General features: G+C 39.3%; 1 protein-coding gene across 1 annotated transcript in view; it reads left to right on the top strand.

Moving 5' to 3' along the window:
* Window positions 1-4,951: 4,951 nt before the first annotated feature.
* LOC119797162 (mucin-2-like) overlaps window positions 4,952-23,571 on the top strand; it is a 51,868-nt gene continuing 33,248 nt past the window's right edge. The window contains exons 1-23 of the mRNA XM_038306120.1: window positions 4,952-4,968; window positions 5,170-5,225; window positions 5,319-5,483; window positions 7,011-7,160; window positions 7,272-7,442; window positions 8,081-8,113; window positions 8,229-8,369; window positions 8,582-8,752; window positions 11,298-11,330; window positions 11,445-11,585; window positions 11,801-11,971; window positions 14,527-14,559; window positions 14,675-14,815; window positions 15,028-15,198; window positions 16,280-16,327; window positions 16,433-16,471; window positions 17,188-17,328; window positions 17,424-17,588; window positions 17,684-17,716; window positions 18,135-18,164; window positions 20,545-20,586; window positions 20,710-20,760; window positions 23,209-23,268. Of these exons, the coding sequence (XP_038162048.1) occupies window positions 4,952-4,968; window positions 5,170-5,225; window positions 5,319-5,483; window positions 7,011-7,160; window positions 7,272-7,442; window positions 8,081-8,113; window positions 8,229-8,369; window positions 8,582-8,752; window positions 11,298-11,330; window positions 11,445-11,585; window positions 11,801-11,971; window positions 14,527-14,559; window positions 14,675-14,815; window positions 15,028-15,198; window positions 16,280-16,327; window positions 16,433-16,471; window positions 17,188-17,328; window positions 17,424-17,588; window positions 17,684-17,716; window positions 18,135-18,164; window positions 20,545-20,586; window positions 20,710-20,760; window positions 23,209-23,268 (2,203 nt within the window). The remainder of the gene's footprint in view (window positions 4,969-5,169; window positions 5,226-5,318; window positions 5,484-7,010; window positions 7,161-7,271; window positions 7,443-8,080; window positions 8,114-8,228; window positions 8,370-8,581; window positions 8,753-11,297; window positions 11,331-11,444; window positions 11,586-11,800; window positions 11,972-14,526; window positions 14,560-14,674; window positions 14,816-15,027; window positions 15,199-16,279; window positions 16,328-16,432; window positions 16,472-17,187; window positions 17,329-17,423; window positions 17,589-17,683; window positions 17,717-18,134; window positions 18,165-20,544; window positions 20,587-20,709; window positions 20,761-23,208; window positions 23,269-23,571) is intronic.

Here is a 23,571-nt window from a genome sequence, read left to right as displayed (position 1 = left end):
ACCATTATCATGCAACTGCATACTTTGAACTCCTTACATAAGAAAGGCATTAAACACAGTTTTTTTTTTTTTTTGGCAAGACAATAAGTCTGTCACGGAAGTTTTAGGCCCTTTTCTGTCAGATGTAACACTGGAACCGGTTTGGTAGGGGATTCCTCACTGACACTCAACCAACAGGAACTTAGAGTTTTGGCAGGGACTATAAAAATGCAATTACTGTATGTAAGAGGATTTTTTTCCCCAACTCACAACAAAAGCTTATCTCTTAGCTGTTACGCACAATTAAATAAGGTGAAGATAAGAGCTGTTTAAACTGCACAAGCAGAATATAAGTTATCTAATAAACAGCGGAATACATATTATCTTACATAAAAAAAAATATTTTCATATATCAGACAGAAAATTGCAAGCCAAGTCAAAACCTTCAGAAAATGCAAGGAACATAAGAGACCTTTATTGAATTAGATATTTGATTTAAACATGAGGTACTATTCTTGACAGGTTTCCTACCTGAAATCAGAAACCGGATGACCAGAATGCTACCCTGGTTTTATTAGATCTTCCTGAAACAGAAGCAATGCTATGAGGGAACTTCTTGGAGCAGTTCGGCTGAGGTCATCTTGAAGAGATCACGTCACTATAGGTTTGTATGGTTTGGAAACACCCTGGGGTATGTGTGTGAACAGACATCTGTCAACATGAAAGATGGTTGTCTAAACTTCAGTAAAGTCAAAGTATGGCTTGAGAGATCAGGGATCTGTGAGACAATTCGAGACTGTTTTTTTTGTATTTTTGTGTGTTTTTTTTCAAATTAAATAAGGAATTCACAGCTGAGACAAACAGAATATGTAGGAAAAAAGTTATTATCATTAGAAACAACTGATCTTTTCTTTAATCAAAATTTAATTTTTTGTGAAGAGAATATTTTATATTGCTATTGCTGTGTGTTTATGTTTTAGCCTAACTTTTTGCACGTGCACAACTAACAGCTTTGGGCACACTTTGCTTTATTTTTCTGTTTTTGTGAACTTGCATTCGCTGACCAGGTGTGTAGACTGGGGTCTATTGTTTAAACCAGACATCAACTATTTTTATCCAGGCTAGCTCTATGGTGGTGCCTTCATGAGAAGCCCCGTGCTTCTCACTAGATGGAAGGGAGAGGTTTGAGACTCATGCTTGTATCTGGCTTTTTTAACCATCGTGGATGGAAATACTTGGCATTCTGTTAATCATTGTAGGAAAAGTCAGATCTTCCCAGATTGACACTATTAACTTGGCTACAGCAGCTTGGACTTTTTAACTGAGACTTAAACATGTGCTAACTCTTGTAACTGTAAGAGGAGAGAAACTGTCTGGCTATTTGTGAAAAATTGTTAGAGTAGCCTGGGTTATTAAACTATCAAAGAGAAAACCTGCAATAAGGACATTTGGTTTCTGGCTTTCTAGGCCTTCTGGCCCATAAGTTTACAAATTTCTTTTTGAATCATTTTAAAAACAGTGTATTTTCCCTCTTCTGTTTACACAGCAGCAACCTGTGACATGCTGAATGGCCTCTACTTATATGGTGCTTTTTTAAAATCAGGAGCCTTGACCAAAGTGCTTTACACTCCATTCAGTCTTTTAACCCATTCAGAAAGACACACTGATGGTGGAAAACTGTATTATAGCCACAGCTGCCCTGGGGCTCACTGAGAAAAGCAAGACTTTCGCACACGGGCACCATCGAGTCCTCTAACCACCATTAGTAGGCAATGTGGGTGAAGTGTCTTGTCCAAGGATACAACGAGATTGAAAACTGAGCTACAGTAGGGGCATTTCCCAAACAGTTACCAACAGACTCTAGACACAGCATCCCCAGACTTTTGGAGTTTACAATGTAGAATCCTGCAGAATCCCAAAAGCTTTGTAAAGATCGTGTTCTAATTTCTCCATTCATTTTAATACCATCTAGCCTGAACTTCTCTGGGACTAGTCACGATCCTTTAGGGGTGAACCCCCAAGCATGCTTGCAGGGGTGGGCAATTCCAGTTTCTGGGAGCCTGTATCCCGCAACTTTTAGATCCACCCTTGGTCCAACACAGCTAAGTCAAATGACTGAGTTACCTAAGTACAGTATGCAGCCAGTTCCTCCAGAGTCTTCCTAATCACCTAATTATTTGATTCAGGTGTGTTAAACCAATGGCAGATCTAAAAGTTGCTGGATACCGGCCCTCAGGAACTGGAACTGCACATCCCTGCCTTAGTGGTTGCATGCAGCATGTAAGGATAGTGGGCTGTGTATCTGAAAGGATGGTCCGCAGCAGAGGCGTGCACAGACATTTTGGGGGGCAGGTGCTCAGGAGGGGGGGAGGGCACTTTTTAGCGCACGTGGAACACTTAATTATAAAAAAAAAAATACACGCGCATGTTGAATGAAATTTGACTTTTATTTGTAACATTCTCTAAACGTGAGTTTTCAATGGAAAAAAGTCACACCACCAACAGAACAGACTAAAGTGTACTACTTGCTCATCTTTCTTTTTCTTTCATCTGGCTCATCTCCCTGTTGTCCCTCACCCTGCTGTTCTCCCTCACCCTGCTGTTCTCCCTCATCCATCTGCTCTCCCTCATCCTGGTCTTTTTCTGTCTCTGTGTCTTCCCTGAACTCTTCCTCATCTCCTGTCCTGGTAGATGTTGATGGTATAGAGCTTCCCTGCTTTGACTGGCTACAATATAATAATAATAACCATCATGACAATAATAATAATAATAGCTTTAACAAATATGCCACATTAGTTTAAATAATGGGCTATTAGGACAACATGACTGGAAGTCTTGTCACGTGGATATGACTTATGGTAGCCTACAAAATAATAGCTATTTTAATACCTGCTGATTTTGTACAAACCACTTAAAAATAAAATTTGAACAGCTTTTAAGATTTTTCAATACAATTAACCCTCCTTTCTTGGCATTGTGCTGCAATTACTAAATCAATATACAATTAAGACAGTAAAGAGACAAAAATGTGTTAATTTATGTTGCCTAACAAAACCTATACAACAGAAAACGTTTGTCTTAACACATAGATTTGCAATTGCAAACTCTACCGAAATTATTTGTAGCCTATGTGGTCTTCCTCACGTTATCTGTCATTGACTTGGGCTACAGTTTAAAACTTTATCTAGTCTAACTAGTTTATCAGGTGACCAGTCGGCAAAATGCTTGTTTGTTGCTGCTGAATGAGACATTTTAATGCACAACAAAATGATTTTGATTGATCTGTATATTACCTGGCTAATGGGGCACGGGAGAAGCAGCCTGTCAGCGACCGTTCCTGCTATCTGAAGACGCTTACTGAACTGCTATGATGCTGCACATCTGGCATGCCCTGCGGGCGACCGCGCGAGCTCACGTGAAAAAGGGAGAGAGAGATAGGCTGGTCGGGTGTGCGCAAGGAGGTGGCTTATTTCGGGGCATTGTTTCAGTCGTTTTTAATGGCTCAGGTTTTCAAAAGATCATTTCAAAACCGACCTCAGTAAAATCTTAATAATATTAATAATAATAAAAAAAAAACGAGTTTCAAAAGGGCATTTTCATTGATAAAGGGCAAACTTCCTAGTGCTTTAGCCCCACCTAGTGTCTATGTGTGCACGCCCATGGTCCGCAGTACAGGGACCAACACTGGGGGAAGTTCTCACATCTTTTCTGTTCACCTGCTACACAGTACCTTCTCCATCTACTCCCCTGGCCCTCACCTTCAGGAGTTCTCAGACAACTCAGCCATTCTTATTCTCATCACAGCCGACAATGACTGATAGGAAAATCTTTGTATGCAGCAAAATTTATGTACTGGTGTTTTAAAGTCTTTGGATTGCGTTGGCCCTTCTCTGCATGGATGGGTTTTGAGGTCGATGACGATTTGGAAAAATGCTCCACTTGTGAAAGCAAAGCTTTTCTCCTTTGCTTTTAATAAAACATTTGTAAGGGTCTGCCCTGTCAGAAAGGACACGACAAAAGGCATTATGAATTTTTAGTCATAGTACATGACAAGACCGTTTTAAGTTAAGCCAGTTCTGTTTCAGCTGCACTTCGCAACAGTAATCTATGTATGTTATCACTTAGATGGCTAATAAAATAAAAAGTAAAAATAAATAAATTGAACTTTATTGGTCTTACAATGGAGAAATTACCTCTTTGCATTTAACCTTTCCCCTTTGGGGAGCAGTGAGCTGCCACTGTGCAGTGCCTGGGGCTTAAGGGTCTTGCTCAGAGACCCAGAGTGGCAGTCTGTGGGAATGGGTTTCAAACTCCAAACTCTAAGCCCTAACCACTGGGCCTGCACTCCCCCATCATTACATATGAACTTTATGATGCAATTATTACTCTTTGTAGCAGTTTTACTGATTGTTTTATTACTTTTGTAGTGGACAGTGTTTACCTTTTTAGGTCAAATTGGTCATAATATCCATTTATCATTATATTCTACTGTGACAGCTGTTCATTTATTTTCTGTTGAGGAAGCTGATATGGTATAGTTATTATAGATACTTTAGGTGTGTAAATTAAATTGTAAAAAGTAACGTAATTTTTTTTTATTAATAGTCAGGTGATATTTCTGTGTGTCAAATGTTTAATGGCTTTGTGGGTTTTTTGTCTTTTGTTTTGTTTCTTCAGCATTAACCTGAAATATTTTCTAAAGGAATGGCAATAAACAAGAGGATCTTGACCATCTTAGTCCTCCTGGTAACACTGCTCGTCTTGGAAAAAGGAAACTTCAACTTTCATTTTCACTCTCCAGTCTTGGATTTTCTAGTAAGCCCACTTTATTTACTTGCAACAGTAAACACAGAATGCGGGAGTTGTTCACGATCACACAGGTTCATGTTCCATATAAATAACAAGGAAATGATTCTGTTGTTCCAGGAACCACATGGTGAAGCCTTTCTTTCTCACACACGACAGAAGAGGAATGGTTAGTTTGAAGCAGTAAAAGGCTTGATTAATCCTAATGTTATGAAAATAGGGACTACCAAAATATTATTTGATTGTAGAAAAGAATAGATATAAATTTCAAACATTAACTATTGCAGTTCTTTTGGACCCTGGGATTTACACAGCAAGCATCTTAATAAATACATCAAATGCAGAAAACTATGAGCAGCTCCTATCAAACCTGAATGCTACCAGCTTTCCTCTGGAAATTGATAACGTCACAGAGATCCAAGATATTACTGTCACTACAGGTGAGTGTTACTTCTGAGATGGTTTGTTGACAAAAAAACATCTATATCACTGATACAGTATATAGCATTTATGTTTAACATTCTCACACACAGTTTGTGTCTCCACTGATGCTGGCTTCCAATGTGAGTGTGAAGAGCAGTTTGCTTGGCCGTACAGCACCTGCATCACATATGGAGCGTGTGACTCTATATCAGGTGGTATCTGTACATGCATCAAAGGATTCCCAGCTGATGGCTCATCCTGTCAGCTAATATCAGGTTAGCATGGCTCAATTATAGATGGAAATACTGTGACACATGTGCCTCCTCCATATATATTACAGTTTGCGAAAATTAGTAATCCTTTAATCTTCAATAGTAATAATATTTTTTACATGCATGAATACAACTAAAAATGACACATGAAAATATTCTGTACTGGGTCAGATTATAGTGAAACACTTATAGTAAGTGAATTTAAGTGGATATAAGTTTTGCTGTCTATATCCTTATTTACATGTTGTGATGCCAATAGCTTCTGATATCTTACATCCTAGCTCCTCTGCTGCCTGTCTAAAGCCTTCTTCTTTATTGTCATCTTGGGGTTATTTTCTGAATGTATGCCGTCCCCAGTTTAGAATTCAGCTTTATTGTCATTACACTGCCACAAGTACAGAGCAACAAAATTCAATCTCTGCATTTGGGGAGCAGTGGGCTGACATTGTGCAGTGTCCGGGGAGAAGTGTGGGGTTAAGGGTCTTGCTCAGGGACCCAGAATGGCACACTGCAAAAAATATAAATCTCAATAAGTTATTTTTTCTTAAAATAAGTGTGTTTTTCCTTGATTTGAGGAGATAAGTAAGACACTTTGCCAATGGAACAAGACAATTTCCTTTTAAAATAAGAAAAAACTATTTTATCGTCTTATTTCAAGTAAATATTATCTAACTATCTTATTTTAAGAGTGAAAATACTCATTCCATTGGCAAATCATCTTATTTACCTGCTCAAATTAAGGCTAAATATACTTAATTTAAGCCATTTTTTACTTATTTCTGGATTGTTTTTGCAGCGCAGTCTTTGGGAGTGGGCCTTAAATTCAGAACCTCTGGGATCCAAGCGCAATGCAGCCACTCCCGTAGATGAGCTACGTAGAAAATGTAATGAGTTAAACTAAAAGTTATTCTAAATTCTCCTCAGGTGTGAGTGTGCGCGCGAATGGCTGTTTGTCTTGTTTGTCTCTGTGTTGCCCTGCGATGGACTGGTGACCTCTTCAGGATGGACCCTGCCTGTCGCCTGTAGATAGCTGGAGATAAGCACCAGCACCCCTCGCGACCCCGCTTGGGATAAGCACGATGGAAACTGAATGGAAATTAAATGCAATAAATTAACATTTACATTAAATTAGAAGATATGTGTGTGTGTGCTCTTGTGTTTAATACATTGTATGGCCCATTTTAAGGGAAAATAGCACATTGTGGGGAATAATTGTTTTTGAGTCAGGGATCAGGTTTCGGACTAAGCTATGAAATTAATTTAGGTTGGGGTTAGGGTTAGGTATGAACCTGTAATGGTAAGGGTAAGGGTCATGGTTAGGCTATAAATTGAAATAAATAGAAGTCAATAGAAAGGCCCAGCAAAGAGAGTGAGAGAATTGTGTGTGTGTGTGTGTGTGTGTGCTCCTGTTTTAGAATACAAGTAATAAACTGTTTCAGTTTCTAAAATTTGGACTGATAGGTTTATCTAAGGACAGTCCCCGAACAAGGTCTTTGATGTACAAATTTCTCCTTTTCCAATATCTTACAGAGTTGCTTGTTCAGACTGAATATGAAATTGATGTGGAGCTGAATGTAACAGATGTTGCAACAGTGGATTTCCTCAGAATTCTTCTGAACAATGGGAGCGCTTTTACTACAAACACTGTAGTGAATGTCACACAGATTGCCTTCACTACAGGTAAGAAATTATATGAAAGATATTGTTCCCAAGACCATATAAAACTTAAAAGAGAGTTCCCATTTGGAGTGATCCTGTTGTAATATTATCTATCTAATGTTTTTCCTCCAGTTTGCTCTCCAATCGGCGGTGGTTACCAGTGCAGATGTGAGGATCAGTATCGTTGGTCATGTGACCAGTGTCAAACATATGGATCATGTGACAACATAACTGGAGACACTTGTGGATGCATTAATGGCATTCCTGCTGATGGACAGTACTGCCAGTCTCTGGATCAATACAGTGAGTTCAGTTGAAGTTGGTAAAAACTTTGATGTGATTTCTCCTTTAAATTGAATTACCCGATCAGATCACTAGATTCTCTCAGCAAGAGATGCTTTTAGCCCTGAAGGAATCTACTGTTAGACTTTGTTAAGGCTTCTAGTTACTAAAGAATATTTGTTTGTTTTTATGTAGTTTCTTTGCAAAAATATGTTTTGTACCTCCATGGTCAATTCTAATCTAACATGAAATGTGTGAAACAGCACCATCTGCTGCTGAAGAAGCATATTTAATTTATTGTATCCTTAGTAGTTTGATACAAACAGTGTTTTTCAGTTAATTGGCACAGAGAGAAAAACAAAAACTTCATATTTTATCTGGTCTGGTTCTGTTTGGCAGTGAACAGCAACCTGGGGGAGAAAAATCAGCTAGTTTTCTTTAGACAGAAAACGTTGAACCAATCACACTGATCAGTTTGTATTGACTCTGTAAAGTATTTTGTATTACGTGTGTTTTGATTTGACATTATGTAATAAAGTAAATTAAAGTGAATCAAGCTGAGGAAACCCAATATAGAGTGAAGCACATATTGAGAGTAATACCATCATCTATGTATCTATATGCATTCAGTCTCACCTTCTTTGTCTTTATCTTTACAGACTTTACAAATTGCTCAGATACCACAACAGCACGTAAGATAGTCGTTTTAATACATAAATGATATAGAACTGTAATAATCTGAAATAGAAACACTTTACCCACTCTAACTTTTGTCCTAAATCTCATTTTTAATTTCACTCCCTACAGCCCCACCATTTGTTTATCTCTACATTCTTCATGTTGAGCTGAACAGTACAGATGTTGAAGCTGTTAGAGAACTGAGGAAAATCAGCTACCCCATCAGCATCAACAGCTACATAGAGATCTCTGATGTTAACATCACTACCGGTAAGACCAATAGATTCAAAGATGTACTATTATACTGTTAAATGGTAGACATTGATTTATTTATGCATGATAAACCAAAAAAAATTTGCATGAAGAAAATGAGTTTGTATTTGTTTCCATATATCCAGAAGTTGTGAAGAAGATCTCAGTTTCAAAGTGAACTTTCCACCTATCTAATCAGACCTGCTGTAACTGAACTGTTTCTCCTCCAGTTTGCTCTCCAATCGGCGGTGGTTACCAGTGCAGATGTGAGGATCAGTATCGTTGGTCATGTGACCAGTGTCAAACATATGGATCATGTGACAACATAACTGGAGACACTTGTGGATGCATTAATGGCATTCCTGCTGATGGACAGTACTGCCAGTCTCTGGATCAATATAGTGAGTTCAGTTGGAGTTGGTAAAAACCTTGATGTGATTTCTCCATTAAACCTCATCAGATCACTAGATTCTCTCAGCAAGAGATGTTTTTAGCCCTGAAGGAATCTACTGTTAGACTTTGTTAAGGCATCTAGTTACTAAAGAATATTTGTTTGTTTTATGTAGTTTCTTTGCAACAATAAATTTTGTACCTCCATGGTCTATTCTAATCTAACATGAAATGTGTGAAACAGCACCATCTGCTGCTGAAGAAGCATATTTAATTTATTGTATCCTTAGTACCGTATTTTCACGACCAAAAGGCGCACCGTACTAAAAAGCGCACTCTCAGTTATGTGTCCCAATTCTGTATTTAACACACACATAAGGCGCACCGGACTATAGGGCGCGTTTTTTATATACAGGTACATGTCCTCTACTACGTTTAAATACCTCTACTGCGTATTTAAAAATACAGCGGGGGCAAAACTGAGTATGACTGTGCTTTATTCATGTATTTATTACAAAATATTAATCAAACCTGGGAGCTGGCCGTGAGACAGACACATCGCAGATGACAGAGTACTGTGATCACTTCTAAATTAAATTAAACTCCTGAAACCTGCCGACGGAATATGTTCGCTTTTATTACCGGTATCCTGGTGCCTGCAGTTTAGATTATTTAGATGAAAAACACCTGCCAGCCACCGCGGTGAACCCGGAGGAGACCCGGCCCAGAGGCTGCTGTTGAAGGGATTTCTACTGTCGGTGTACCGCTGGTATGTGGGGGTCTGAGCGCCTCCGACAGAAATAGTATAGGCAGGATAATAATCTGGATGAACTGACTGCAATTATGAAGTTTTCAGGTGGTCTTTCTCACTTAAAAACATATTAAAACTACTTTATTCCCACTGATCACAGCAAATATAGCTGCAAGATTTAGATTATTTAGATGAAAAACACCTGCCAGCCGCCGCGGTGAAACCGGAGGAGACCCGGCCCAGAGGCTGCTGTTGAATTAAGTTTTCAGGTAGAAAAATAGAGCGGGAGCAAAACTGAGTATGATTGTGCTTTATTCATGTATTTATTACAAAGTATTAATCAAACCCATCAAAGTCATCATCCTCTGTTTCTGAATTAAACAGCTGCGCTAAATCAGACATGCCAATTTCCCCTTCTTCCCTGTCAGAGTCACTTTCCGTGCCGGGCGGCTCCTCAGAAATAATGCTGGCTTTTGCGAAAGCTTGAACAACAGAGCCAGCAGACACGTTAGTCCAAGCATCTACAATCCATCCGCAAACGGTGGCGTAACTTGCCCGGCGCTGCCTTCCACTTATCCTGAAACTGTGGTCTCCGTCGGTCATTCATCGCTGCCACGCCGCTCGCAGCCTTACTTTGAACGGCCGGTTCACACCGACGTCGAGCGGTTAAAGTTCCTTTGTCAGACCCCCCGGGATAACGGCGAACACAGCGTTCATTTGATTCACCTTTTTTTTTTTTTCACATCAGCTGTGAGATGGGCACGCAGTCACAGATTAACAGCGATGGTGATGCGTGGAAAAAACCACCTGGTCTCCTTACATACACCTGCCTCAGCCAGGCTTTCATCATCTCCTCATTCATCCAGCCTTTTTCATTTGCGTTAATATCATATGTCATCAGAGCGCTGTGTCTGTCTCGCTGTCAGCTCCCAGATCAGCTTCTCTGATTGGTTGATGCGGCGCGTCCAGCAGCAAAACTTAAATTTTTCCATCTCGAGCAGCAGCAGCGTGTTGGCGGCGCCTCAGATACTTAAACGCTCCCGACGCACAGCGCCTGCTGCTCAAAACGTGCTGCGGGACCTTTTGCTGTGCCTATACGCGCGTCAACCATTGACTTTGCATGTAAACTCGCTGCTTCTGCTGCACCTGCTGGGTCCGGTTCACACCGATGTCGAGCGGTTGAACAGCGAGCACAGCGTTAATTTGTTTCACCATGTTTTTCACATCAGCTGTGAGATGGGCATGAATGGAGTTACATATTAACAGCGATGGTGAGGGGTGGAAAAAAAACAGCTGGTCTCCTTACATTCAGCCACTCTTTCATCATCTCCTCAATGAGGTGGTCTCAAAAGTCGCAGTTACAACACACATAGGGCGCACCGCACCAAAGGGCGCACCGCACATTTTGAGGGAAAAAAAGACGTTTAAGTGCGCCTTATAGTCGTGAAAATACGGTAGTTTTAATTCAAACAGTGTTTTTCAGTTAATTGGCACAGAGAGAAAATCTTGAACTTCATATTTTATCTGGTCTGGTTCTGTTTGGCTGTGAACAGCAACCTGGGGAAAAAAATCAGCTAGTTTTCTTTAGACAGAAAACGTTGAACCAATCACACTGATCAGTTTGTATTGACTCTGTAAAGTATTTTGTATTACGTTTGTTTTGAATTGACATTATGTAATAAAGTAAATTAAAGTGAATCAAGCTGAGGAAACCCAATATAGAGTGAAGCACATATTGAGAGTAATGCCATTATCTATGTATCTATATGCATTCAGTCTCTCCTTCTTTGTCTTTATCTTTACAGACTTTACAAATTGCTCAGATACCACAACAGCACGTAAGATAGTCGTTTTAATACATAAATGATATAGAACTGTATTAATCTGAAATAGAAACACTTTACCCACTCTAACTTTTCTCCTACATCTCATTTTAATTTCACTCCCTGCAGCCCCACCATTTGTTTATCTCTACATTCTTCATGTTGAGCTGAACAGTACAGATGTTGCAGCTGTTATAGAACTGAGTAAAATCAGCTACCCCATCAGCATCAACAGCTACATAGAGATCTCTGATGTTAACATCTCTACCGGTAAGACCAATAGATTCAAAGATTTACTATTATACTGTTAAATAATAGTTAGATATTAATTTATTTATGCATCATAAACCAAAACACATATGCAAGAACAAATGAGTTTGTATTTGTTTCCATATATCCAGAAGTTGTGAAGAAGATCTCAGTTTCAAAGTGAACTTTCCACCTATCTAATCACACCTGCTGTAACTGAACTGTTTCTCCTCCAGTTTGCTCTCCAATCGGCGGTGGTTACCAGTGCAGATGTGAGGATCAGTATCGTTGGTCATGTGACCAGTGTCAAACATATGGGTCATGTGACAACATAACTGGAGACACTTGTGGATGCATTAATGGCATTCCTGCTGATGGACAGTACTGCCAGTCTCTGGATCAATACAGTGAGTTCAGTTGGAGTTGGTAAACACCTTGATGTGATTTCTCCATTAAATGGAATAACCTGATCAGATCACTAGATTCTCTAAGGCAAAGATATGTTTCGCCCTGAAGGAATGGACTGTCAGATTCTGTTAAGGCTTCTAGTTACTAAAGAATATTTGTTTGTTTTATGTAGTTTCTTTGCAACAATATGTTTTGTACCTCCATGGTCAATTCTAATCTAACATGAAATGTGTGAAACAGCACCATCTGCTGCTGAAGAAGCATATTTAATTTATTGTATCCTTAGTACCGTATTTTCATGACCATAAGGCGCACCGTACTAAAAAGCGCACTCTCAGTTATGTGTCCCATTTCTGTATTTAACACACACATAAGGCGCACCGGACTATAGGGCACGTTTTTTATATACAGGTACATGTCCTCTACTACGTTTAAATACCTCTACTGCGTATTTAAAAATACAGCGGGGGCAAAACTGAGTATGACTGTGCTTTATTCATGTATTTATTACAAAGTATTAATCAAACCTGGGAGCTGGCCGTGAGACAGACACATCGCAGATGACAGAGTACTGTGATCACTTCTAAATTAAATTAAACTCCTGAAACCTGCCGACGGAATATGTTCTCTTTTATTACCGGTATCCTGGTGCCTGCAGTTTAGATTATTTAGATGAAAAACACCTGCCAGCCACCGAGTGAACCCGGAGGAGACCCGGCCCAGAGGCTGCTGTTGAAGGGATTTCTACTGTCGGTGTACCGCTGGTATGTGGGGGTCTGAGCGCCTCCGACAGAAATAGTATAGGCAGGATAATAATCTGGATGAACTGACTGCAATTATGAAGTTTTCAGGTGGACGTTCTCACTTAAAAACATATTAAAACTACTTTATTCCCACTGATCACAGCAAATATAGCTGCAAGATTTAGATTATTTAGATGAAAAAACACCTGCCAGCCGCCGCGGTGAAACCGGAGGAGACCCGGCCCAGAGGCTGCTGTTGAATTAAGTTTTCAGGTAGAAAAATAGAGCGGGAGCAAAACTGAGTATGATTGTGCTTTATTCATGTATTTATTACAAAGTATTAATCAAACCTATCAAAGTCATCATCCTCTGTTTCTGAATTAAACAGCTGCGCTAAATCAGACATGCCAATTTCCCCTTCTTCCCTGTCAGAGTCACTTTCCGTGCCGGGCGGCTCCTCAGAAATAATGCTGGCTTTTGCGAAAGCTTGAACAACAGAGCCAGCAGACACGTTAGTCCAAGCATCTACAATCCATCCGCAAACGGTGGCGTAACTTGCCCGCCGCTGCCTTCCACTTATCCTGAAACTGTGGTCTCCGTCGGTCATTCATCGCTGCCACGCCGCTCGCAGCCTTACTTTGAACGGCCGGTTCACACCGACGTCGAGCGGTTAAAGTTCCTTTGTCAGACCTCCCGGGATAACGGCAAGAACAGCGTTCATTTGAATCACCTTTTTTTTTTTTTTCACATCGGCTGTGAGATGGGCACGCAGTCACAGATTAACAGCGATGGTGATGCGTGAAAAAAACCACCTGGTCTCCTTACATACACCTGCCTCAGCCACGCTTTCATCATCTCCTCATCCATCCAGCCTTTTTCATTTGCCTTAATATCATATGTCATCAGAGCGCTGTGTCTGTCTCGCTGTCAGCTCCCACATCAGCTTCTCTGATTGGTTGATGCGGCGCGTCCAGCAGCAAAACTTAAATTTTTCCATCTCGAGCAGCAGCAGCGTGTTGGCGGCGCCTCAGATGCTTAAACGCTCCCGACGCACAGCGCCTGCTGCTCAAAACGCGCTGCGGGACCTTTTGCTGTGCCTATACGCGCGTCAACCATTGACTTTGCATGTAAACTCGCTGCTTCTGCTGCACCTGCTGGGTCCGGTTCACACCGATGTCGAGCGGTTGAACAGCGAGCACAGCGTTAATTTGTTTCCCCATGTTTTTCACATCAGCTGTGAGATGGGCACGCATGGAGTTACATATTAACAGCGATGGTGATGAGTGGAAAAAAAACACCTGGTCTCCTTACATTCAGCCACTCTTTCATCATCTCCTCAATGAGGTGGTCTCAAAAGTCGCAGCTACAACACACATAGGGCGCACCGCACCAAAGGGCGCACCGCACATTTTGAGGGAAAAAAAAGACGTTTAAGTGCGCTTTATAGTCGTGAAAATACGGTAGTTTTAATTCAAACAGTGTTTTTCAGTTAATTGGCACAGAGAGAAAATCTTGAACTTCATATTTTATCTGGTCTGGTTCTGTTTGGCTGTGAACAGCAACCTGGGGAAAAAAATCAGCTAGTTTTCTTTAGACAGAAAACGTTGAACCAATCACACTGATCAGTTTGTATTGACTCTGTAAAGTATTTTGTATTACGTGTGTTTTGATTTGACATTATGTAATAAACTAAATTAAAGTGAATCAAGCTGAGGAAACCCAATATAGAGTGAAGCACATATTGAGAGTAATGCCATTATCTATGTATCTATATGCATTCAGTCTCTCCTTCTTTGTCTTTATATTTACAGACTTTACAAATTGCTCAGATACCACAACAGCACGTAAGATAGTCGTTTTAATACATAAATGATATAGAACTGTAATAATCTGAAATAGAAACACTTTACCCACTCTAACTTTTGTCCTAAATCTCATTTTTAATTTCACTCCCTACAGCCCCACCATTTGTTTATCTCTACATTCTTCATGTTGAGCTGAACAGTACAGATGTTGAAGCTGTTAGAGAACTGAGGAAAATCAGCTACCCCATCAGCATCAACAGCAACATAGAGATCTCTGATGTTAACATCTCTACCGGTAAGACCAATAGATTCAAAGATTTACCATTATACTGTTAAATGATAGACAGTGATTTATTTAAGCATGATAATCCAAAAAATATATGCATGAAGCAAATGAGTTTGTATTTGTTTCCATATATCCAGAAGTTGTGAAGAAGATCTCAGTTTCAAAGTGAACTCTCCACCTATCTAATCAGACCTGCTGTAACTGAACTGTTTTTCCCCCAGTTTGCTCTCCAATCGGCGGTGGTTACCAGTGCAGATGTGAGGATCAGTATCGTTGGTCATGTGACCAGTGTCAAACATATGGATCATGTGACAACATAACTGGAGACACTTGTGGATGCATTAATGGCATTCCTGCTGATGGACAGTACTGCCAGTCTCTGGATCAATACAGTGAGTTCAGTTGGATTTGGTAAAAAACTTGATGTGATTTCTCCATTAAATGGAATAACCTGGTCAGATCGCTAGATTCTCTGACCAAAAGATGCTTTTAAACCTGAAAAAATCTACTCTCAGATTCTGTTAAGGCTTCTAGTTACTAAAGAATATTTGGGTTTGTTTTTTGTCTTTTTGCTGCCACGTAATATGTTTTGAAAATCTATGGTAAATTCTAAACCAACATGAAATGTGTGAAACAGCACCATATGCTGCTGAAGAAGCATATTTAATTTATTGTATCCTTAGTAGTTTTAATTCAAACAGTGTTTTTCAGTTAGTTGGCACAGAGAGAAAAACTAAAACTTCATCTTTTATCTGGTCTGGTTCTGTTTGGCTGTGAACAGCAACCTGGGGTAGAAAAATCAGCTGCGCTGCCACCATCAGCATCTTGAGTTGAAGATGACAGAACTGGAATTTTTTGTCAGTGCTTTCTCCCATTTCTCTGGTATATACATAGCTATGGGCTCAGCTTTTATTGTGACTATTTCCTTGCTAAAAAGAGCCATGAATGCAGCTAATTTACAGAAGATGATAGACCTTTAATTTTTTTGTCAGTCTTACTCCCTTTTTTCCCTCGTAGACATACTTATTTTCTCAGCTGAATGATCTGTTTGAAATGTCTTTGTAAAGTACATTGGATGATATGTGTTTTCAATTGGCACTATAAATGAAACTGAATTAAACTGAGGGAGCCTACTATGTAGTGAGGCATATTTTGAGAGTAATGGCACTATCCATATGCATTCACTTTCTCCCTTTTTGTCTTTATCTTTTCAGACTTTACAAAGTGTCATAAATGATATAGAACTGTAATTCCAAAAAAACCCGATCTACTGGAGTTGATTTTCCAAGTTTTAATGCGTTTCACTTTCCATCCAGTAAGCTTTTTCATTTAAATGCTATAGAATGAATGGAAAAGCTTCCTGGATGGAAAGTGAAATGTCGTTTACAAATTCTGATGTTTGTTGCTGAGTTGTAAAGAAAACCTCATATTTACAGCTTCTACAATGTTTATTTGTCCAAAATGTATCTGCAGAGTCAACCACTCCTACACCTCCAATTAATACAACATTCCAAGTTCCCAGTAAGTAATAAAAATTAAGTGAATCTTTTTTTTTTTCATCCAATCAAATTATTTTACAACAATATTGATATATCTCACTGATTTTTTTACTTACCACATTCACAGCCAGGAACACTTCAATAGCTTCAACAACAGCTGCAACAAGTGAGAGAATATAGCTGATCACTGTAGTACATTTTCTTGGAAGATAGTTTAGTGTTATTTTTTTCAAACGCTTTAGATGTTTTTATTGCTCTATAATGAATCTAATGTGTTTGCACTTCTATCTGTCACGTATTATATGTGAAAGCACATTATCAAGCTGCTCAGAACTCAGAGACTTTTATTTAAATACTCGTTTTTCTTTCTTTTGTTTTTCTGTTGGATCGTTAGTTAGCATTGCCGCCTCACAGGTGGAAGGTTTCTGCTTTAAATTCTTTGCTGGGTCTTTTCTGAGTATTTAGTCTTCTGTTTCCTCCTACCGTTCAAAAATTACTTATTACTTTTCTTAGAGCTTCTATGTTTCCCAAGCATCAGCACAGCAGCTGAATGAATAGGGACCAGGGGTTCAGTTGACCTCTGGGAGCCTGATTAGACTTATTGAAGGGGCAGTTGAGGAGGTGTTGCAATTTCTGCAGTTAACTGGTGATTGTAAAGATTCTGTCAACCCATTTGTCAAAAGTATCGATGCTTCATTTCTTTATCCTTAAGTTCATTGTAATCCGAGCATTAGGATTCAGAATATTCAGGCTTTTATTTTGTCACATATTTATGCTTTTATTTTGTCATGTATTAATTCCTGTCATCACATTTTCAATATAAGCACTCTGAAACCAGAATATACTTATATACACATTTGCTTTAAATGTTTCTCTTTGCAGCTAAGCATGTAACCCATCAATACAACCTGTTTATTGAGCTGAAAACCACAGATGATGCAGCTGTAGGAAAGATACGAAACCTCAGCTTCACCATTAGCATTAACAATGACCTACAGATCTCTGATCTTAAGATTTCTACAGGTAATAACTGCCACTATGGCACACTAGATAAAATGTAGTGTAATTTGATTTATCTTTTTTTGTTGTTGTTTTTAAACAATCTGTCTTGCTTTCAGTTTGTTTCCCCAATAATACAACCTACCAGTGCAGATGTGAGGATCAGTATGCCTGGCCTTGTGACATGTGCTCCACTTTTGGCGAATGCAGCAACATTCAGGACAATACCTGTAGATGCATCAATGCTCTTCCTCCAAATGATACTTATTGCCAGCCACTGTCAGGTAAGTGCACATATTTTATAACTTTTTCATTAATAGTTTTCTTACTTCCAATAACAGTGGTCCGTTCTGAAATTCGCTCTTCCTTTTTAAAACAGAACTTGATACCTGTCGGATGCAAACTACTATTGGTATGAAACACAACCATACTTCTTCAATTGGTGTATTTGATGATTCTGCTTTGCTTTCTAAGTCAAAACAAGGTTTTGTGTTTGGTCCACCCTATAAAGTCTCAACCTCAACGCTATTTCTGATATTTTGAATTGAAAAAGCTTCCTGGATGGGAAGTGAAACGTCTTCAAACTTTGAAACAAAGTCCAGTGGATTGTTTTTAAACTTTTTGGAATGGTTCTGTTGTTTTTTATATCAAATAAGTTCAATGCTGTTTTATAATACTGATGAGACATTTTGAGAAAGTACAAAAAGGAACAAGTTTGGATTTGTCTGTGAAATAGAAATACAAATATCTTAAATAGAAACACATTTTCTGTCTAAAAAGTTTTTTTTATTGATCTAGTACTTTGCTGGAATGTGTTTTTATTCTTGCAGGGACAACAACCATTACACCTTTCGTTAACAGTAAGTCCTTCATGTTCAAGTACACTATATTGCCAAAAGTATTTGCTCACCCATCCAAATTATTGGAATCAGGTGTTCCAATCACTTCCATGGCCACAGGTGTATAAATTCAAGCACCTAGGCATGCAGACTGTTTTTACAAACATTTGTGAAAGAATGGGTCGCTCTCAGGAGCTCAGTGAATTCCAGCGTGGAACTGTGATAGGATGCCACCTGTGCAACAAATCCAGTCGTGAAATTTCCTCGCTCCTAAATATTCCACAGTCAACTGTCAGCTGTATTATAAGAAAATGGAAGTGTTTGGGAACGACAGCAACTCAGCCACGAAGTGGTAGGCCACGTAAACTGACGGAGCGGGGTCAGCGGATGCTGAAGCGCATAGTGCGAAGAGGTCGCCAACTTTCTGCAGAGTCAATCACTACAGACCTCCAAACTTCATGTGGCCTTCAGATTAGCTCAAGAACAGTGCGCAGAGAGCTTCATGGAATGGGTTTCCATGGTCGAGCAGCTGCATCCAAGCCATACATCACCAAGTGCAATGCAAAGCGTCGGATGCGGTGGTGTAAAGCACGCCGCCACTGGACTCTAGAGCAGTGGAGACGCGTTCTCTGGAGTGACGAATCGCGCTTCTCCATCTGGCAATCTGATGGACGGGTCTGGGTTTGGCGGTTGCCAGGAGAACGGTACTTGTCTGACTGCATTGTGCCAAGTGTAAAGTTTGGTGAAGGGGGGATTATGGTGTGGGGTTGTTTTTCAGGAGCTGGGCTTGGCCCCTTAGTTCCAAGGAAAGGAACTCTGAATGCTTCAGCATACCAAGACATTTTGGACAATTCCATGCTCCCAACTTTGTGGGAACAGTTTGGAGCTGGCCCCTTCCTCTTCCAACATGACTGTGCACCAGTGCACAAAGCAAGGTCCATAAAGACATGGATGACAGAGTCTGGTGTGGATGAACTTGACTGGCCTGCACAGAGTCCTGACCTCAACCCGATAGAACACCTTTGGGATGAATTAGAGCGGAGACTGAGAGCCAGGCCTTCTCGTCCGACATCAGTGTGCGACCTCACAAATGCGCTTCTGGAAGAATGGTCAAAAATTCCCATAAACACACTCCTAAACCTTGTGGACAGCCTTCCCAGAAGAGTTGAAGCTGTTCTAGCTGCAAAGGGTGGACCGACGTCATATTGAACCCTATGGATTAGGAACGGGATGTCACTTAAGCTCATATGTGAGTCAAGGCAGGTGAGCAAATACTTTTGGCAATATAGTGTATGTTCTCACTGGGCTTAAAGGGGAGGTCCAAAAACTCTTCTTTAATTACTACTGCACTAATTTAATTTTGTTAGCTAATTCATGTAAAGAAATCTGAACTATCCATGTAGTGAATTGTGCTATACAAATAAACATGCCTCGAGTTACCTGTGACACCCTGGATGACCACTCAAGAGATATATATGATGGTGTCATCTGAGGCCCTGTGCCAACAGAATCTGTTCACAGAAGCATGGATTCTGTGTGACAGAGAAGCTCTGGTGGGTCTGCAGGATTTATAGAACTGTAGCTACATACAGTGGAAGCAATTAAACATTTCCCCACTTTCCATGATGGTTCCTTGGCTGGCCCCTACAATTCCTTTTTAAACATCAATCTTTGTACTAAAATATTCTTTCTGTCATGATTTGTGGACATTATGATCTGATAATTCGGTAAAGGGGGTCACTCTAGTGGGTGGAAGTTTGAGGGGAAATTGCTGGGAGTTGCAGGGGAGCCTGCTGCCATTCGGCTGGTATTTGATTAGGAAGGGCCATTTTGAATGGATATTAGTATGTAACTTTCATTTTATTTCATCACTGCTAACTGCTAGAGGCTGTTGTAGAAAGCAGTGAATGACCAATAATAACAATGTCACTAGGAATCCTGAGCACATGCCTCACTGAGAGAGCCTAGCAAAACCTCACAGAACAACCTCTCCCATGAGATCAAGGGTAGTTACTTGGACATTGTAGAATCTGGTGAATGTGCTTTGGGATGCCCATGATGCAGAAACACAAATGGCCTCCCCCCCGATTCCTGCCCAGGAATAGAGCGGGAGTTCACAACTTTCAGCAGTCGGTGGCGCTCTGCTCTGTAGGCTTGGCGGACGACATTCACAAGTGCAGTAGGAGAGACAAAACAAATAGGGCACTCCAGCTCATGAAAAGATGGTCTTACAAATGGAATTGGCCGCAATGTATGTCTCCAGCACTAAAAGAGGCAACAATGACTCAGAATTTATTTTCAATCAGACAGAAGTATGGCGTTAATGAATCAGACAAACAAAAAAAAAGAAACAAATAATCATGCAAAAATCAAACTGTTTAAAACTATAAATTGTTTACAGCTTCAACTTCAGATTCTGCTACTACAGCCTCAACTTTTGGAAGTAAGTCCCTAGCTATAATAAAATGATGGTTTGCTAGACATTGCTGTAATAAAGATAGAATTGTTTATGAAAGTTGTTTAATACTGTAAAATTTAGTTTGAAAAGTTTTGTTTTCACCAACAGCTTCAACACAAGCTGCCACTAATGCTACAACAAATACAACAGCTTTGACAGGTAAGGATTTCTATTGCGATAATGCACTCAGATCCTCCCCGTTCCAATTACTGTCTGCTGCCGTTATATGAAAATCGATTTCATAGTGACTTAAACTTAGACAGTTTTTATTGTCATTTTGTACACAGAGTGTATACAAGCCGAAATTTACTTTAGGTCACAGCATGCCTGTTCTGTCTGATGGTGAATAATCTTGTTGAAGCCTTTCCACTTGATAGAATGGGATTGAACACCCTAAAGAATGATTTGATTGAAACATCATGAGAATAGCAGATCCTTGCATTTCAGGGTTAGCAGGGTTAGTGACCAGGAACAACTCGGCGGTGTTGAGGGTACACTGAATCAAAGCCACTAACCTTCTCATAAGCTGGAGGTAGCTAAGGCTTTGATGACTGACCCCAGTTGCTCCGTTGGGTTGATAGGATCATTGATTGACTGATTAAATTCTTGACGGAAAAAATTTAACAATTTAACAGAAGTAGTTCACAGGGGGGAGGTTCTCATTGATCTGTTTGTGACTGATGTCACTTCAGAAAGGCAGTCCCTGTTATCAGCGGTCTGCAGAGCTGACAAAAAAAAAACCAACAACAATGAAACACTAATAATAGAATGCAGAATGGAAAGTTCAATGCAAAGTTGCTAACTTTCTTACTTGGTCACCATATTTAATGAGTTTTCTACATTTCTCATGTAAATATATAATTTTTTTCCCCACAGCTTCAACTCCAGGTGCTACAACTCAAGCCTCAACAACTGTGACAAGTGAGTACCTAAAGAAAGGATCAGCTTCTCAGTTTTAAAGTGCAAACTTCAGAAGATCTCTGTCAGTTGCAACACTTACTCTCCTACAGGTTCAACCCAAGCTACCACTAATGCATCTGATACAATTACTTTTACAAGTAAGGTTTTCTAAAAAATTTACTCTAAGAATGTCGCTAATTCTAGGCTACAGCTTGAAGTATTTGCTGTGTTTGGGTTGACAACATGTTGACCATGCTATACTGAACACCATATATGTGTGTCTGAGTTGGTGATTTGAAATCTATTTAGACTTTAGTCATAAATGTGATTGGGCTGTTTGTTTAAATTAGGGAGGATTCCCAAACCAGCCTGTTTAAGGCCAAACCAAATCCATAAAACATTGTTGCTGCCCTTGTGGCTACTGGTGGAACAGTAACATCAACTTGTGTCAATGTGACATTTTGCATAATAAAGGGAGATATGAGTATAACCTTCCAGTTTCAATATAGAAACAACAAAAGACAGATGTGTCTCTACCAGGTCAATCACCAAAACGTTTGAATTTTGTTTAACAATTCAACTTGATAAAGCTAAGTGGTATCACATCTGGACAAATTGAAGGTTCCCCCTCCCAGGGGGTGTGGGCCTGTGGTATGAGTGTTGCATACCAAACTGGTCTCTCTTTGGCTTATTTTATAGGCTTAGTAGAGCTAAAATTGCTGTAAGCAATAAAAGCTGGATTTGACCTAGCTGATATAACCAAGACCATTGCTAGAACATACTCTAAGTAACTTTTTGGCCGATGAGGATTGGCAGGAGAAGAAACAGGGAAGTGTAGAAGGAAGGACTAAAAAAGCAGTGCCAGGAACAGATGCATAATGCAGGATGGGTTTTTGAATAGAATTACATATTGAGCTCCTAGGATTGCTGTCTAAATCTAGGCTTTTTGACCTCTGAAAACAGAATTTTTTAAAACCATAAATACCCTTCAGGTCCGCTGAACCTGCTAACTTAGTGTTTCCAGGACCTAAACAAGGTTAAAACCAATAATTACATATAGGAAACACCAGCAGACTATATTGCTGCTTGCTCTTTCCTCATATCTTAATTATCTCAAAACAAAAATAAATTTAAATCCAAAGTTTTTAAATCCCCTGAGTTTTTTTATTTATTTAGACTGTTTTTTTCTGTTAAATGAAACTTATTTGTACCCTACTTAACACTATATTAAAAAGTTAACTGTATTAATGCCATAAAACCCTTCCTACAATATTGCTGAATATTTAAATGCGACCAAGAGAATTTCTTGCCAGTTCATCTTTGCAAATGAGCATAAGGTCTTTGAGGTTGCCATGATCCTAATCTTGAACTCCCTCCAAAGATTTCCTGATAAAAACGTATTGTTATAACATACATAGAAAACATAATTTAACTAACTAACTTCACAAATGAAAATAGTATTTTTTGGGTCTCGGATATTTAATTATTATACAGTATCAGTAAAAATATAGAAAATGTTCCTTGATGTTTTTCACCGTATATAATTTATGCAATATACATTAATTTAAACCTTTATCAGATCATTCTGTAGCTTCTTACTGTACAGTGTTTTTGTTATTTGAAATTTCTGAATATTTGGCCTGATTTGAAAAAAGAACAAAGAAACTGATAATTAACAACTATTATGAACTTGATATAATTTCTCAGATTCAACAACTGAGGCCTCAACTGGGTTTAACACAACAGCACCTACAACCCTAGTAACAGGTAAGCCATCTAAGTGACCTCTGTTAAGTTTTTCATTAAGAGTTAAAGTAAGAAAGCCAGAAAATACTTTTAAAGTGTGACTTTCTGCTTATTTTTCAGTCCTTCTTATCTAAAGGTTACCGTACAAATTAAGTCACAGCTAAAATCAACTTAGATGTACCTGACTTGGACAAAAAACAAGGTCTATCTATAATTTGGTCAAGAGTGTTAATATCTAGGATAAATAAACATTATTTTCCACAATAGGGAAACATTGCCAGTATATCTTTTTAGGTTTAGCACCAACAACTACAGAACCAACAA

The sequence above is a fragment of the Cyprinodon tularosa genome, unplaced genomic scaffold (genome assembly GCF_016077235.1).
Source record: "Cyprinodon tularosa strain WSP-4 unplaced genomic scaffold, ASM1607723v1 ctg572, whole genome shotgun sequence".
In the NCBI taxonomy this organism is placed as follows: domain Eukaryota; kingdom Metazoa; phylum Chordata; class Actinopteri; order Cyprinodontiformes; family Cyprinodontidae; genus Cyprinodon; species Cyprinodon tularosa.
The sequence above is the reverse complement of the archived record's forward strand: the minus strand, read 5'-3'. Positions and strand labels throughout refer to the sequence as shown.